Here is a 19,026-nt window from a genome sequence, read left to right on the forward strand (position 1 = left end):
GATGGGTTAGCCTGGTGATGGGTATTGAGGGCACGTTCTGCATGGAGCACTGGGTGTTATGCACAAACAATGAATCATGGAACACTACATCTAAAACTAATGATGTAATGTATGGGGATTAACATAACAATAAAAAATAATAATAAAAAAAAAGAAAAAGAAAAAAAAATACCCTTCTTCCTTGGGATAATATGACGATGCCTTATAAAACACTGACAGATGTGAAATTTAAGGAAAAAATACCCAATGAAAAAATGATAATATGTTTCATATAAAGCCATTGTAGAAATAGTCTAGTTCTTTATAACCAAAGATAAAACCCCTCACCTCCAAAGAAAAACCTAAAAAGCAACAGACGCCTTTTGGATACCGAATACTGATTTTTGTTGTTTTTCTGTACCACTTAATAAATTTTCTAAAGGCTGCATCCCGGGGCATTCTGGATGTTCGGTCTGTGGAAGAAAAAAGAAAGAAAAAGGAAAAAATAGAAAAACAAATGGCTGAATCTGGGCCCCCACCAAAAGGTGGGCTTAGGGTAAGTATTAAAATTTACTTAAGGTTTAATTTACCTGGAGTTTTTAAAAACTTCAGTAGCAGTCTGTTCGATAATTTCCTCTTGCAATGGATTATCAGGAAATTTTGAATTAATTTAAAAACATGAATAATAGATATTGGAAGAAGTGCCAATTTATTTGGACATTCCAATATTCATTGTAATAGATTTGCCTTCTTTTTCCCAAAAGGAAAAAAGATTGTTTTTCCTGATTATCTTAACGCTATGTCTTAGTACTTTATATAATTAATATTAATATATAGGAAACTTAATATGAGGAATATAAAGAACATAAAAATCACCCCAAGTCATTTTGACAGGCATCATTTTTAATATCCATTATACATTAATCTTACTAAATTGGATTACACTATGGATTCTTTTTTTTTTAATATAACCTACATTTTTTCACTCAGTGATTTGAAGTTTTTGAGCTTTCCATTGTCACTCGTTATCATAGTTAAGTAAATGTCAATTTGGATAATAGGGTGTATGGGAGGGTAAGTGTGATACATGTACCTCCCACCTCCCAATGTAGCAATTGCAGTTCTTGACACGGGAAATATAATGATAGACAAGTTAAACAGGTCCCTGAACGTGGGGAGCTTTACAGGCTGCAGGACTATAAAGGTTCTATTTTACTTGTTAAAACTCAATAAAATAATTGTCCAGATATTAAGATTTTATTCTTTGGTCCATTTTTAAAGGAAATAAATTTCTTAAGTATATTTGTGAAAAGACAATGTCCTGAATTTCAGTTGTTTATATTTAACTTGTCAATGATTTATTAGCACTTATTTAGCTGATTTACTGGCTTCTCAATTTGTTTTTTTAATTTTTAATTTTTTTAAGTCTAGTTAATACACAATGTTACCTTAGTTTCAGGTGTACCACATAGTGATGCAGCTTCTCAATACGTTTTGCTATGCTCACTCCAAGTGTAGCTACCCTCTGTCACCATACAACACTATCACAATACCACTGACTTTTTTTTTTTGCTTCTAAAACTATATATAAAAAAAACATACATGTATATATCCTCCTAACCTGTGGGGCAGGCCATTTAGGAGCCTCCTGATCAGAGGTGATTCTGGCTCAGGAATATCACATAGGGATAAGATTTATCTGTGTGTATTTCACCATTGTATATTCATCTAATTTTGTTTAATAAAGGAAATTAAAAGAAAACAAATTTTTTATCATTAATTTTTAACAATGTGTAGAATAATTGGTTTCAGTGTTAAGGTAAATAACTGTGACCTTTGTGCTTATATTTTTTTATATGCCTCCACAATAGAATAGAATAAATCTGTAAAGTAAACGGTTGATACAAAGCCAAATATTTATCAGAAATATAGATGTTTAGGGGCGCCTGGGTGGCTCAGATGGTTAAGCGTCTGCCTTCGGCTCAGGTCATGATCTCAGGGTCCTGGGATCGAGTCCCGCATCGGGCTCCCTGCTCCTTGGGAGCCTGCTTCTCCCTCTGCCTTTCTCTCTCGCTCTGTCGCTCATGAATAAAAAAAAAAAAAAAAAAAGAAAGAAATATAGATGTTTAATTATTCCACTAAGATATAGGTCTGTGCCACCAGGTTTACTTAATAGAAGGTTCTCAAAAACAAACAAAAAATTATGAAAATTAAATTGTAGGACTGGAAATGATGCTGAGTTTCAGTGTTTCATAATAGAAGAAATGGAGGGACTGTGTGACAATCAAAATCACATATAATGTTGTAAGAAAAAGATACTTTATATGTAGCCAGAATTAAGAAGGTACTTATTTGACATATTCTAAACTAACAAATTTCACATTAGCTTTTAAACTCTAGGAAAGAAAGCAGCTTTCTTAATTAAACCTGAAACATAGCCTGAAGCCTATAGATTAGAAACAAATTAGGCCATGTACTGCCTCTGATCCCTTCAGAAGTGCTCAGAATAAAATCATCCCAATTTTAAATTTAGTACCTATTTTCTTTGTGTACTGTTCTTACAAGAAAGCTCTCTGGATCCACTAATAAAAATCACCCTCAAGGCCATCAAAGTTGGACAGTGGCTCATTCTTATAAACCACAACTGTTACACACTGTGTCATTTTCCCTTGGAATATGCCTAATCACTTCTACCATTAATACACTAGCTTTAAGGGACGTCCTCCTTTCTCCTTGACCCATCTGCATAGATCATCAAAAGCATACAGTGAAGTTCAAAATCAATTTTTAGAGGCTCAGAGCTAACAGAAGGGGGAACATAAGACAGAGTGTGACTTTAATTTTCAAACCCCTTGGCCTAGGGTCCTTTAAAGACTGCTGCCAGGCCTGTTCTGCAGGCTAGCCTGGAGGGTCCTATTCTGTAGCTAGATTCTTCCCAACTGGACTCCATAGACTGAGGAAAACATGTCCTTTCCCTGTCTTCATGAACTCCACATACTCATCTCCTGACTAGCTCTGCCTAGGATAATTGGCATTGGCAATGCTCACTATCCTCTGGAAAGGCAGCCTTATTTTTTATCTTTTTAATTTCTTTTTATTGATACACAATGTTACATTAGTTTCAGGTATACAACATAGTGATCCACAAGTCTATACACTATGCTGTGCTCACCACAAGTGTAGCTACCATCTGTCACCATACAGCCCTATTACAGTACCATCGACTGTATTCTCCAAGCTCTACCTTTTTTCCCCATGACTTATCATTCCATAATTGGAAGCCTGTATCTCCCACTACCATTCACCCATTTTGCCCATCCTCCCACCCCCTCCCCACCAGCAACCATCAGTTTGTCTCTGTATTTATGACTCTGTTTCTGCTTTTTAATTTTTTTTGTTTTGTCTTTCTCTGTCTGACTTATTTCACTTAGCGTAATACTCTCTAATTCCATCCATGTTGTTGCAAATGGCAAGATCTCATCCTTTTTTTATAATGGCTGAGTAGTAGTCCGCATTGTATGTGGGGGAAGGGCACACACAGCACATTTTATCCATTCATCTAGCGATGGACACTTAGATTGCTTTCATATCTTGGTTATTGTAAAGAGTGTTGCAGTAAACATACAGGTGCATAGATCTCTTCAAATTAGTGTTTTCATTTTCTTTGGGTGAATACCCAGTAGTGGAATTACTGGATCATATGGTATTTCATTTTTAATTTTTTGAGGGATGCCCCCCATACTGTCTTCCACCGTGGCAAGGCTTATTTTAAGAGGTGAGTGTGATGCATCCGGGTGCACACTAATCCCAGTACAGGATATAACAGTACAGGACTAATGGCAGACCTCTCGGGCAGTGGCTCTCAACCCTGGCTGCATGGTAGGATCTCAGGAGGAACTTCCTAAAAAGGTTGACTCTTGGGTCCCACCTCATACCAATCAGAATCTCTGAGAGTGGAGTTTAGTCATCAAGACTCTTTTGAGCCCCTCAAGGTAGCCTAAGCCAAACCAGATTGAGAATCACTACTCTAGTGTCTTCAGAGATATATTGTGGGAAATAAGAGTCCTATGTTTAAAAAAAAAATCTATTTTAAAATCCTGGATCCCATCTTGTATCCTGAATCCTTTTCTTAGAGATTAAAAAAGGCACAGTGTTCAAGTCTCTAAGAGGTCCTAAAATAAACAAAAGCAACTTTACTTCGATTAACCCTGAATTTTCAAAACTTAAATACAGATTTTAAAAAAATATGTAACACCCAATAAAATTCCTTGGATGTACATGAAAACCACTGCTCAAGAGACTGGTAAATACCTGGTACCATCCCAGGGGCTCTTTTCAGAATTTACTACTGCAGATTTGATAGAGTTGATTGAATAGAACAACAAAGTTTCTCAGGTCAAGCAAGGAAAAGACTTTGCCAAACCATTGCTTAATTTCTGCCATTTCTTGCCTCCCTGCCTCAAACAAGAATTCCTCTATATTTATTTTATAGGTTTCATTGTTTTTATTTTGTGGTGTTTTGTTTTATTTTTCCTGAACTGATTATTGGATATTTGGGATTTAGCCACCCATTAATCTGCCCAGATATTTTGTTTTACTTCTTTATGTTTTTAAACAATCATATGTCTTATTTCAGAAATTTGACCATAATGTAAAATTATACTTCTCACTGCCACACACAGAAATCATTTTGCATTTGTATAGCCCACATTCCTATTTTTGTTCACAAGGATATTTTCACATAACTTTAAAAAAATTTACTTTTTCCCCATATATTTTTATCTTTTCTAGTGGACAGTTTCATAAGCATAACATGAGTGGAAAAGTCTACTGCCAATAACTAATATCTGCAATCAAGTGGACGTCCTCAGCTTACTTTCTTCTCTGAATAAATGAAGATTCAGACTTTGCAATTTTAGTGCCATGAAATGCAGTCAGTGCTTTTTCAATATTGATATACTGAAAATGCTTTTGATTTTCAAACTTAGAAAATGCCAGACCTTTCATTACTTATTTCTTATATTTGCTCTTCTGCAGGCAGTAGGCAATTTGCCATTTTTTAGTAGTTAAAACATGGACCTAAATAGTGAATAAATATATATCGCATGTAAAAAGTCTGCATACATCTCAGACATTAAAATTTGCCATTGTATTTTCTCTCCTTTATAAAATGACCTCGCAGTCTGTAGTTTTCTGCTTAGCTTTGTATCTCTTTATTTCATTATCTGTGAAGGCTTTCGCTTAAACTTATGGACTTTGTGCCTTTAAACTGGTCATCAGGGAAAATTTTGAAAAATCATTTGAAGGGCTTATGTGAAGGAACAATGTAAATTTTTATAACTTGCTAAGTAATGAAAATTTGTAGAAAATTATGAATTTCTCCTAATTTATTTTCTATTTCTGTGGCTTATAAAATTAACATTTGGTGTTTTACATTGCAATAAATTTGTTTTTTTGCTTGCTGAATTTAAAATTATATATTAGTAGTACCATCAGAGGGCAGTGATGTACTATTACACAATATCAGATTCAGCTCTAAAGATCTTTGTAGAAACGGAATGAATTAAACTAAGAATCTGGATGGGCTATACTGAGTAGTAATATATTTGTCCAAATTTCACAGGTGTTTTTATTCTTTTATATTTATTAAAGAATGATCATAAGATTTGTACAGATGTGAAATTGCCAATGCAAATGTGAATGTATTGAAATAGAAACATGTAGGTACTGTATTTTAAAAGGTCTACTTTAAACATAAAAATACTATGAGGTAATTCTGTGGGATTCAGAGTCATAAATTTTTCAGATTTGTGTTTATTAGTAACATGAGTTTATAGCATTTTTGGTTTTTGAGTGTTTCTAGTATATAATAAGCTAAAATAGAAGAATTGCTGTATCTTTTAATTTGGTTGCTCTTTTGGATGACAGGGCCACAATCTGAGTCCTAAATTAGAATTCATACATAGTAAGTGCCAATAGGGATTATAAATTAAATAGACCAGCTCACTTGATTTACAAAAAGAAAATCAAGCCATTATTGTGCTCATCCTTCCCACAAGACTTACGTCATATAGCAGTATATTGTATATGTTAATTTTAAAGAGTTTGAACTATAAGTCTTGACTCTTGATTGGAAAAATTACTTTTTTCTATTGTGGTATAAAATAGTTTATGAATATCCAGTCAAGACATACATTTATACAGGCTCAATTTTCTTCATCCTTTAGAAGATTAGTGGTATTTTTGTTCACAAAGGATAGTGAAATCATTAAATTGTATTATAGAAATAAAATTCTTGACTTTATGAACATGATTAATTTTTCCAAGGCAGAAAGGAAAAAAGATCCTCAATAGCTGAATAGATAAAGAACCAGAGCATATTATCCTTGAACTGTGCAAATCCTTTCTTCTGCTTTAATATAGAAAGAATAATTTTATCTGTACTACGTCTTAAGAATTACAGCTTGGGTTGGTGTAAACAAAGGTTTATATCCAGGGGATAATGCCCTATTTCTAATGGAGTTTATAGCCAAATACCATGCTTATTTACTATTGAACCATGAATGATTTGTTGGTGTATTGCCTTCTGGGAACAATGGGATATGCTGCTCCAGCCAATCATGCATGGCCTGCCTCCATGGGTTATAATCAGCTTTCCCCAAAACCACATGGGATGCATGGGCTAAGTGATAATACTAAAACGTTAAGAGTAGTTTTAGGAAGGGGAAGGGAAAAGAGGAGATGAGATGCTTGGTAAGAAACTAGTAAGTGACTACTTAAAAAAAAATTGTACATATACGTCCAAGTATCTCCCTCATCAAGTTATGAATCAGTTCCTGATGGAAACCTTAACTTGGAACCAATTTCCCATAAATCATAATTTAAATAGGAAAACATGGTGTAATGCTTAATATGTCACCCAAACCCTCCAACAAATTACTAAAATATAACTGAAACCGTAAAATACATATTTGTTAACTATCATGTTAAGATGTAAAATGCTAAAACTACTGCTTCTTAATTCTAATCATCAAACTAATATGACTGGTAACAAGAAGTTGTATATTATCACACAGCCCCTTTGTTGACATGCTGCATGTTTTTTTTTAAACATCTATATGTGCTGCTATGGTTCCACCGATTGTATTTGGAATGTAATTAATAGTTTTCACACACATGGTTTGTTATAAATCTGTATTGCCTTATGCGGACACAAATATACATTTTTCCTATATAAAAATTGACTTTGGCCATCTCTTTAACAAAATTTTATCTTTACTGTGTATTAAATAATTAGAACTTGGGTAAATGGTTAAGGAAACCATGACACTTTCATCTCTTTGGGATGTATGAGAACAACAGAGCTAAAGGCTGTTGGTATGATCATAAAATCCCTGAATTTATAGCAAGGCATGCTGCTTTTTCTATACTCAAAAGGAGGAATGATATTGTTAGTGTCCTGTTTTCTAGAGAGAGAGCAAAATAATATAAAGGTTCTAGCTATCATCCTTGATACCCCAGGAGAATTGACGTCAGCTTTGAATTTTCCTTTTCTCCTCCAACAGTTCAACTTGTTTATCTTCACTAAGAATTATCCTGTGCCCTTTGAAGAAAAAGTAACTTGTCAGTTTTAGTTTCAAATAATATCTGCATAAATAGGTCAGTAAGAGACAGGTAGGTAGATAGGCATCCCTGTGTTGACATTTAAGGTGTGCGGTGTTTTTTTTAACATTTTCAAACAAGCATCTCAAATTCCCATGACCACATGTGCTTTAAGTTGATTCAAATGTGGCTCCATAGCCATTTTCTTTGACATTCTCAAAAGCCACTAAGAAGGCATTTGTGTATTTCACAGACTTTGAACGAGTTTTGGGTTGATTCAGAGAAATTTGTTTCAACAATTCAAACAGTTTAACTTTCTCATATGACAGAACTTTTTATTATCCTGTTCTCCTTATTCTAGATATGTTTCATCTTGCAAATATTGCCTCTAAATATGATTATTATTGTCTGAGAACTGAATATTCATAAATTACTTGACCTGGATATGACACTTTATTATATCCCTGATTGTATTGCCTATTTTTATAGCACCATACTTAAGTTTCAAATTAATGTCCTCTAGTCACAGACAGGTTTGAGCCCACTTAGCACTTTCAACATTTTCAAACATACCTCAAATAGAACAGATTAATTTTGCACACAGACTGACTCTTTCTAGGCTATTTTTCTGAAATCTGTTTTGTCACATATATCAGAAGTCCAGTTATCCTAACTCCTTACTCTACCTAATTCCTAAGGTGCTCTTTTCTCATTCTACATTTCTCAGATAGCTAGGTTATAAGTAAGACATACTTAGAGTAGGTTAAAAAATACCATGCATCTCATGTAGACAATTCTTAAGTACACACAAATCTGTAGAACTAATGAGTTTGGAAAGGTTCCAGAATACTAAATATATGAAAATGTCATTTCTATTTCTATATGCAAGTAGTAAATCTTAAAATTAAGCTATGGTGAGCACTGTGAATTGTGCAAGACTGTTGAATCACAGATCTGTACCTCTGAAACAAATAATACATTATATGTTAAAAAAAAAAGATAGCAGGAGGGGAAGAATGAAGGGGGGAAATCGGAGGGGGAGACGAACCATGAGAGACGATAGACTCTGAGAAACAAACTGAGGGTTCTAGAGGGGAGGGGTGTGGGGGGATTGGTTAGCCTGCTGATGGGTATGAAAGAGGGCACGTTCTGCATGGAGCACTGGGTGTTATACGCGAACAATGAATCATGGAACACTACATCAAAAACTAATGATGTAATGTATGGTGATTAACATAACAATAATTAAAAAACACAATAATTTCAATGATAGTATCACATAGAATAAAATACTTAGGAGAAAGGAAGTAAAAGATCTGAACTAAAACCTACAAAGCACAGTTGAGAAGTTAAAAAAAAATCTAAATGGTTGGGACCATAACATGTTTATGGCAAAAGGTATTTTGCAAATGTGATTCAGTTAATGCCCTTAAAATGGGGGAGATTATATTGTATTATCTAGGTGGACCCAATCTAATCACATGGATCCTTAAAAGCAGATAATCTTTCCAACCTGTGGTTCCAAAGAGATGTGAATAAAGAAGTATCATTGAGATACCATATTGCTGGCTTTGAAGACAGAGGAAGGACATGAGCCAAGGAAATCAGGCAGCCTCTAGAAAGCGGAAAAAGCAAAGAAACGGATTCTCTCCTAGGCTCCTCAGAAGAGATCACAGCCCTGCTGACATCTTGATTTTAGCCCAGTGAAACCATCTCAAATTTCTCACCTATGAATCTATAACAGTAAATTTGTGTTGTTTAAGCCACTAAGTTTCTGGTAATTTGGTACATTAGCATAGAAAACACAACAGATGAAGGGATTAATATTATTTTTGTTAACCTATACATTTTTAAACTAAATTAATGACATTTTAATTATTAAAGACAGATATGTTTATGGAAAAATGTAAGCACAGGAGAAAGTTTTGATGAAAACATTGCGGATACAGAGAAATTCAATGCTAATATTAATTTAAGTAACATAAAAATCAAATCACTCAATGTATTTTAAAAGATATTACAATTATTACTGTTCCAAGGTGATTTTATTTCTGACAAAACTTTAAATTTTTTTCCCCAGAATGATTCTCCCACTTCCAGCACCACCAAATTATACAATGCCTGTTGTTTAAAAACTTCACAAATAACAGGTTGTGTGTACTTTGACTAAATCAGTCCAGTGACAAACTGAGATACTTCCTCCCTTTCTGGAGCCAGAAAGGTGGATTTTTGGTTGTTGTTAAAAAATGAAGAAATGACAAATTAACTCTGCCTATATTTATGGTACCTAGGCTAGCACTTAAGGGATTTACCTATGATACTATCTAGATTTTCTGCTGAGGTGAACAAACCATGCCATCACCCAGCTGCCCAAAGTGAAGAAGCACTAGCTAACCCTAATTTGACCCTCCTAGAACTCTCAGGGAAAGTCGCCATTTGAAGATGGTCTTTATTTGAGAATGAAGCATTGATATAGAGACAGATAATATTTTTTAATTTATCTTTTTTAATTCTTGAATCAGTGAGGACAATAGTTTGCTGTTTATGGGTACAAAACAGCCCTGTCCTAGGTATACAAGGGTATACATAAGTCTGTAACATCATCAGCTACAGTAAATTTACTTTACTAGACAGCATAGCAAAGTAGGATTAACTAAAGATATATTTTCATATGAAAATGCTTTAAAATAACATGAAGTCAATGAACATTTGACTGTACAATTTCCTCTGTCAAAATATAAATGTATGTCAGCTTATGTGTGTGAATTATACTAAGTCAGTCTCAACACAGCCATGTGCTAAGGAATGTGTGAAACACTTCATGAGCAATTCTTTAAGGGGTGTACTGAAAACTTCCAAAAGTACCCCAGATATTTGGCCATAGATAAGGAATAAACTTTAAGGCAATCTTCCAAGCGAATGTAAACTTTTCTGAAGTGGCCTTTCCAGTAAAGTATTACTGTTAACACTCTGTACTTATTTATAGTGCTGTTGAATATTTTTTAGTAGCACATTATCACACTGTCACTTTTTTAAAAAAATTAGCTTAAAAATCCTGCAATTATAAAAGTGTCTGGGGTGCTTTTTGTAGACACAAGGCAGGTAATTCCTGTTGGCTGATGTAGAAATCCTAAATATTTTCTTCTAAGAGCAGTTTTTATCTCTAGCTAAAATTGTATTTCTAATAATGTACTAAAGACTGTGTTCACATATTGAGAAATAATAATTTGCCTACACTTTTTCTAATTTAAATCTGAGTTTAGAATTTCTTTTAATTGGTCGTTTTCTACAGAAGCATCAAAATAAATAGTGCTACTCTCTGAACGCTTTTCAATGATAATGACATTTTTCTGTCTGTTAACGCCTTTTTCCAAAGTAATTTTCAGAGCGTGTGAACTAAACTGACTACACTGGAGAAGTGGGTACAGGCCATTATGAGAGTCCCCTTGCAGCGACCAACTAGTTTCATTTAATCTCCTTCTTAGCCTTATAATTGGCAGAGACCACCAGGTAATTATCCGGATTCATGTCCTTAAGGGTTGGAGATTTGCTCTGGATGGGGGATGTTTTGCCATCCACACGGGAGATCTGCAGCATGCGGCAGGGGTCGTGTTTCAACAAATACCCTGCAAACGTTTCCCATCCTCCTCCCACACGGACCATGACATGTTTGTTATGCAGCATCTGAAATGAAAAGAGAACAAAAGGATTACATTCTGCAAATTCTTACAGTATCTCAAATCAACCTTCATTTCTAGCCCTGTTACTGTTTTTTGTCTGTCTTGTTTTTCATGCCCCATTGTTTTCCTACTTGGTGCACAGTGTCTGAGTTAGCATATAGTTTGTGAAAGAAGCTTTGTCTTTCCCATGCAAGTGGATCACGGGTACACATCCCCAGACTTCAGCTTCACCCTGCTATGGGAATCCGGATCTATGTATAATCCCTTGTTTGGTTGAATGTGTCCAAAAGCTTCTCTCTGATGTTCCGTTATAGCCTCATCACTGCCCCCATTTTCTGCCCACTGCCTCAGATAAGTGTTCCGTTATTCCCACCAAGTTATTCCCCTCTGAACCAGGACTCAAAAGACCATGGAAATGTCTGCCATTGAATATAATGTGAATAATCACACAAATACTCAATACGAAATAGAAGAGAAATGCACTCAAAAAATTTTAAGTCTTCCCCAGTCACTGAGCCCTTCAAGGCCAGATGTTGTTGAATGGCCAAACGTTTATGTTTCCCTTTACTCTTATTTTTTCTAATTACTTAAAAAAATCACTTACCTTTAGGCCTATGGGCCATGTAGAGTTCCAGATTAACAAGGCTACAGATTTAAAAAGTGAAGAATATATGGTTCTTTTTATCTAGTAAAAACATGCCAGAGCTGTAGAGGTTTGGCATGGAGAGCCAAAGAATTTGATCTTGGCTTTTTTCAAATATCAGAAAATGTAAGGTTAGGGGGAGATGTTGCTCCATCATCAAAGACCCTGCCGACTCTGTTCCCTGCCCACAATATTATGAATCCACACTGGCACTATAATCTTGGGAAGGACATAGAGTGGTGTGAGGGGATCTGGGGAGTCATTTTCACCAAATCTACTTGAATTTCTCTTGCTGTGCAGTTTAAGATCTGGAGGTTTTTTTCTTACTCCCATCAAGTGGAAGATGATTTGTGCTCACTGCTTTCATTTACATGTGGAGAATCTGATGGAAATTCTGGACTTTTTTCGAATGCCTGTATCCACGAAATTTTGCATGTGTGTTTAGGGGTTTCGCAGACTCCCAGAAATACATCCATGGACTCAAGTTAAATCCTGATGCATGTGGTTGATGTGAAGCAGTTTCAGATGTTGTGCAAAGTAACAAAAATGTGCTGGACATCAATAAAAACCAAGACTCATGAAGAAATTGGAGTTAAATTTTAGTCTACTGGTTATTCTCATTTTGAGAATAAAAATTAGAATTAGAATTAGAATAGAAAGGACCTTCAGAAACATCTAACTAGAAGTTTTTAGACTTATTTTGGCACCAGAATCTACTCGTGAAACAAAATCTCAGCGGAAAACCCTGTCATATAAAGCAGGCAAAAGGAGTCAGGATTCAGCTGTAACTCTTTTGCCTCCCCTGGTTCTGCCAACGGTACCGTGATCTTGTTTTTCAGATGAAGATCCCGAGGCCCAGATCTTTGGTGTGATTTGCTGAGACTAGTACCCAGATTTCCTGACTGCAGTCTAATCCTTGTCCCACAACAGTTCTTTGTAAAGCAAAATCCATCAAGGCTTTTGCTAATTTGACTGACCTACTTCCATCCCCACAAGCTCCTGTGTGTGCCTCTACCGCTTGCTTCCAAAACTTGGAGTTACCGGGACAAAAACTGCAAAGGCGGGCACCCAAACAGTACTCTGCCCCTTTCTCCCTCTGTTCTAGAAAACAGCTGTGCCTCTTGTTGATGTTCTGGCACCTCCTAACCCTGTAAATTACATTTAAGAGTTGCCTCTAAACATCCTAGCTATGAATGCCTGGCAGAGTGCCCAAATTCACTTGACTATGAGCAGGCTATTTCAACCAGAAGGAATCACCAGTCAGTACAGTTTTTAGACAATTCGTTAACTCTGGAAAACAGTAAAAGAAATGTTTTTCTGCTTGGCATATACGATCATTTAGGTACAAACTCTTCCTGCAGATTCTTTAATGAATCCACGCATGCGAAGTAGATCCAGCATGAAACAGAGTTATGCTGAATGCAAATAACATGGGAAATTAAATTTCTGCCCACCTTCTCTTCCATATCCTTTCAATAGTGAATCAACAACCTATAATTTGCTAAGAAGGTCAGTGGTCAAACTGAACAACAGTTTCAAGCATGGGATTAAGATTTCACAGCCATAAGCATTTACATCCTTGACTGTAGAGATTTAAATTCCATGCCTTATCTTAGTATGTGCTAAATCTCAAAAAATAGTAACACCCATCCCCATCTCCATAAACTAAACCCCTACTGTTGAACCTAAAAGAAAATTAACCTGCTATAAACCACACTACTCTCAACTCTACCCTCTCTCCCCCCACAGTGCTTGCCCTACAAAACCCCAGCCTTGGATTAAGTGTATAATCTTCTAAATCACAGGAGAGAAGCTGAGCTCCCACTGGAAGAACTCTTTTCATCTCAGGGATTAGTGACATTAGGCCAATTGCCCTAATTGATCCTTTTGGTTTTGGTCAGTTCCATTTCCTGCTTCTCCCTATTCTCAAACACACTACCCATCTCTGTCCTCCTCATTCTGCTGTTGGCTTCACCATCAAGCATGGCTTTCTCTCTTAGCATCTCTACTGGCTAATTTACTCCAATCTGTACTTATCCATTTCTCCACTTTCTTCATCACAGAAAGAAGTCCTTCATCCAAAGTCAACTCCTCACCATATGTCCTAATTCCCATTACCACCATGCAGAAGTTCCTGCATCAAACATCACATCTCTCTACTCTCTCTCTCCAACTTATTGTACAATAGTCCTTATCCTTCAGGGATAAACATACCCAAGCCTTTCTCACTCTTGTCCAAAGCAAAACTCTGCTCCTTCCATCCCAGGCTTCTTTGTTCTCACACCTTTTCCTTACATCTGAGCTGTCTGGTAAGCTTACACGTGATGTCTTCGCTTCCAACTTTCTATTCACTGTCCAGCCCACTACACATTGCTTCTGCCCCCACCTGTTAACTGACTACACATTGAAGGGAATCAGATGGTTTCTAGAATTGTCAAATCCAATGGATGGTCCTTAATCCTTGTCTTTCTTGATCACTCAAGTAAGGTATCTGATAGTATTGACCACTCCTTCCGTGAGACTCCCTACTCCTTTATTCTCTCTGACAAGACTCCCTCTCCTGGACCTCCTCCTACCTCTCTCTTTGTACTTTCTCTGCCTCTTTCATAGGTTCTATTTCTTCTGCCTACTTTTAAGCTTTGCTGTTGCAAATGATTCTGAAGGATTCTGTCCTTTCTCCACTGCTTTTCTCACTCTGACCACGCTGTATCTGGAACCTCGCAGCTTTCTCTACTATCTGCTTTAGTCTCTCAAATTATAGTTCTGGCCCTTGCCTCTTCCCTGAGCTTCCAAATGCAAGGGCATAACCAGTCCACCATCTTTCCCCTTCAACTGAAGGCTCCACAGGCCTTTCCTAAAAGAGTCGGTAGGATGAGCATTCTCCGTAACTAGTCAGACACCAAAAACATTCATTTCTCCCCAGAATGATTCTCAGCATCTATGTTATTGTTGCTGCCATTCATTTCAGCACCTCAACTTTTTCCGTGGGCCACTGTAAGGATCTCACTGCCTCTAGCCTGTCTGAATTTAGCAAATCCATTCCCACCAAAGGGAATTCCATAAATGCCTGTTTGATTGTCTCCTGCCTAAATGCCTTCACTAGCTCCCTCTCCCCTATAGGCTAATATTCAGTTCCCTTTATTTGCATACATTATTCACCAAGACCACTCCTGCCAGCCTCACCCGCCCTTCCTTGAGCTCTGGGGCCCATGAATTATTTTAGTTCTATGTTCCCAGATAACACAGCCTTTCATGCTTTTGCATGTTGGCCCCTAAATGTAGAGTGTCTTTTCTGCTTTGCCCTCCCTACTTACCAGGACCACAAACATTAATTCAAACATCACCTCTGCCTGAAAAATTCTCCACGATCACCTTCCTTACCAGGTAAGTGAATGCTTCCTCGCTGTATGCTGTTTAGATTACACGTGATTTCATTGTTTCACTCAGTCTACTGTAATTGCCAATTTACCTGCCTGCCTCTTTTAATAACATGTGAGCTCTCTGAAGAGAGTGATGATAGATTTCTCCTTTCTTAAATCTCCCATATGTGAGCTCAGAGCAGTATCAATATTATAATCATATTAATACTCTTTCTCGTGTATATTTCCACAGGCTCTACCTAACTTTGCTTAACTGATGATGTCATTTTCAGCATTACTCCATTTTTAGATGGGAAAACTGATGCTTTTAGAAGAACTGATGCCCTTAAGCAACCTGTGGCACAAATCAATGGAAGAACTGAACAAGAATCGTTTTTTTTTTCCCATTAGGCCACACCCACTGATTCTGTGAAACTCTTAGACTTGGATTTTCATATCTGCTTAGTTGCTTACTAGTGAAATTTGCACAGACAAGGAACTATCAATGTCGGAAACAGTAATAAGCAGCTTAAGCAGATTAAATGCCCATGTAAAATGATATATGGTGCTATGTTCTAATAAACCCCATATACACATCGGATTTCATTTCAGAAGATTATCTTGTAGTGGTCCCAATTACTTCAGAAATAAACATGTGTCAAGTGCAGGTGATAGGACAGAATATATTTATAGCCAGATAGCTGTCGGCCTAAGTAGGACTAGGCTTTGATTCTCTGTTCAGTTACAGCGCCTTTATTTTTAATGCTTCACAATATTGAACAATTTTGTGTTCTCCATTCCAAAAGATAACTCATCTTGACTGGTAGCATCCACGTACATGGCAACTGAGTATTTAGTATTGGTTTGTTGTGCTGTTGTTTGGTGCATTTCTTCTCAAGCAAAGAAAAATAAGTTAGAATTGCTACAAATCTTCTCCAAGACTGCATGTTGCAAAGCGGTAGTGTTTGCTTGCACCTTAGGCCTACCCTTTCTGTTGCTAGTTTTTACAAGGGGCCTCATTCCTCCCTGTGCCTTTGATCCTACCAAAAGGAAGAAGATTCATTACTGACTTAGCAACATCTCTCAATGCTGAAAGGAAAAAAACAAAACAAAACAATAACAAAAATCTGTCTCCACGTTTCTCCCAATGGCCTTGATGAAGTTTAAGCAGATCTGGGTTGTTGCAGACACTGCAAATATTTTCTTTTTTGGTGGCTATGAGTGGTATATATTCCTTGCCCAAGAAGAGAACCAGTATGCCTCAAAGTCATGTTTTTGTTTTTTAATAATTTCTTTCAGTAATGGGGGAAAAAAATTCTCATTCTTATCAAGGGCATTTGCTTTATGCCTTGTCCTATTCTGATGCAATTATGTGTTGTTTTCCAAGGAGGCCTCTTTGTATGCGCCAGCAACAGGGAACCCTTTATCTTAGATGAAATAGAGTCATATTAGAGCACCTACTAGGTGCCTGGTAACCTACAGATATACCTTATTAAAATAGAGTAAAAACAACACTGAGGCCATTGGCAATTCTCTCATTTCACAGGTGTACAAACAGGAGAAGAAAGGGGCACACAGGGGGCTCCCCAGAGCCACACTAGAAATCACATCTCCTTTATCCCCCACCTAGTGCAGGGCCTTACAATTAAGGAGTTGTACTCTTCCAGAAATTATTATTCTAAAAAAGAATCCAATATTTAAAGATGGGTGAATCACTTAATATATTGACCCAGCAGGTGTTAATAACATGTCCGGTAAGTCCTAACTCTGTTTTACTAGATACAATGCACGTTTTGTTAGGTTACAATGTGCAATCTAAAGCCTGCTTTCTTAGCACCACCTTTCAATCTTATTTTCCTAACATTATAAGGTAAAAAATTATCTCATAACCAACCAGTTCTGTAACTCATCCAGATACTTAATTCAAAGGGGAAAAAATGGAAAGGAAATAAGGTAATTCTCCCATATCAAGTTAGAACACAACGGAAAATTTTAAAGTTGTAGAAATGATTCACCAACAGCTCCCTACCAATGCTGGGGTCACTGTGGTATCAGGGGTCCAGGGCTCTGGCTCTTACGATATAATAGGATTTCAGAAAGGAGATTTTTTTTCCCTTAATTTTGTAGCTTGGAGAGACAGACTGGAATCACATTATGTGTTGGTATTAAGGAGCTTCAAGCAAGGACAGTATGAATTTTTCTTCTTCTTGGGAACATTAGTCTTTAGAAACAGAAATACATCAGCTCAGTTTTTGTTGACAACGCACAGCTGAAATCTATGTAAATCACACAAAATCATATGTTTTACTAAATGAAAAAAAAAAGGGTCACCTAAGAGAGCCAAAAAAATATTATGGGTTTATTGGTGATGTATTTATTTTTAAGCTATAATATACAAGCAATAAACAAAAATAGCATCAACAAAAATAAACAATAAGTGAAAGAAATGTCTTTGGGTAAACATAATTTATATGCTTCATATTCATATTTGGTAGCATTATCTTATCAATTTCCCAGTACAGATATGTGTGAATATTTGCATCTGTCCTAAACTATAATTCCTATGAAAAGTTTTAGGTGTCACCACTTTCTTAGCAAAACACTGACAAATCTCTTTCATTCCGATTTGAATCTTGTGTTTGTGACCTTGAAAACTGAGGGAAACAGGAGTATCTGTCAAATTGTCTGAAAACTGATATCAGTAGCCCCTGAGGCTGTGAAAGCTTCCCAGCAGGATGCCCTCATCATCTCTCACACTTCGCCACTGCCCCCTCTACTCCAGTGCCCCAGTGCTCTTTCTAAAAGGAAAATCTGATCAGGCCACCGCCTTGCTTAAAAACCGTGCATGGGTCTCCGTTGTCTGTAGTGTTTCTTAGCCATTTTCAGCTCCAGCCCACCTGAGGAATATGACTCATCCTCATCAGCACAAGAAGCCTGCGGCAAAGATTCTGGAAGAGCAGTGGTGTGAACACACATGAGCGCGTATGTACGTGTGTAGGGACAGGGCAGAATCTGCATCTCGAGGGTGGGTAGAAGTACACATAATTTGAAGAACCAACTTGCTAGTGATTCTGGTACCCCCTCTCCTATCTCTGTCTGTCCTCTGCCAGCCATGAGAACAACTTGCCTGACACACAAAGCATTTCATGGTTCAGCTACTATTCCTTCCCCACCTTCTTCCTCACTATGCCTTAATGTTGTCCAAGTTGTGCATTGCACAATGATGCAGCTATGGTGTGGCCCCACCTGTCAGTGCCCACGCCTATGCTCCAAATTACCTAACCCACAAATATTTTGGACTCCTTGGAATCCCCTAAAAGTTTCATAACTATCTACAGAGAAGGCAGAGAATTGTTCTGTATTCACCAGGTAAATTAAAGTGAGTCCCTTTCTTTGGCCATTCCACAAATATTTATCGAGTGCCAGGCAAGGTTATTCCTTAGTAAATTTGAGGCCCTGGGGGCCTAGTACAGTTTCAAGTACACAATGGGCACTCAATAAATGCTCGTTTAAATGAATGAAGAAACAATGTTAACTCCTACTAATGCTCCACCCAGGCATCACTGCCTTTATGGAATATTTTTGTACTCTCCAACCTTTAGATTATTTCTGAGGGGACCTTGAGATTTTCCTGCACAGACCTCAAGCAGAGTACCTATCATATTTTGTTGTCTTATTTTCTTGTCCATCTTTCTCTAATTTCCTCTCACCTCTTTAAAGGGTCACATTCTACTCAGCTTTGTATATCTGGCAACAATTACAA

At 36.8% G+C, this 19,026-nt stretch overlaps 2 protein-coding genes across 3 annotated transcripts in view; one reads left to right on the plus strand and one right to left on the minus strand.

Annotated features, from left to right (window-relative positions):
* SVIP (small VCP interacting protein) overlaps positions 1 to 5,565 on the plus strand; it is an 8,958-nt gene extending 3,393 nt beyond the window's left edge. Inside the window, exons 3-4 of the mRNA XM_081798454.1 lie at positions 422 to 535; positions 4,771 to 5,565. Of these exons, the coding sequence (XP_081654580.1) occupies positions 422 to 535; positions 4,771 to 4,785 (129 nt within the window). The 3' untranslated portion in view covers positions 4,786 to 5,565. The remainder of the gene's footprint in view (positions 1 to 421; positions 536 to 4,770) is intronic.
* A 3,804-nt stretch (positions 5,566 to 9,369) lies between these two features.
* GAS2 (growth arrest specific 2) overlaps positions 9,370 to 19,026 on the minus strand; it is a 125,332-nt gene continuing 115,675 nt past the window's right edge. For both annotated transcript variants that reach the window (XM_081798453.1, XM_006727290.3), the window contains one exon: positions 9,370 to 11,265. In XM_081798453.1, the coding sequence (XP_081654579.1) occupies positions 11,047 to 11,265 (219 nt within the window). In that variant the 3' untranslated portion in view covers positions 9,370 to 11,046. The remainder of the gene's footprint in view (positions 11,266 to 19,026) is intronic.

This window comes from Leptonychotes weddellii, chromosome 11 (genome assembly GCF_054177405.1).
Source record: "Leptonychotes weddellii isolate Sample4059 chromosome 11, ASM5417740v2, whole genome shotgun sequence".
NCBI lineage: Eukaryota > Metazoa > Chordata > Mammalia > Carnivora > Phocidae > Leptonychotes > Leptonychotes weddellii.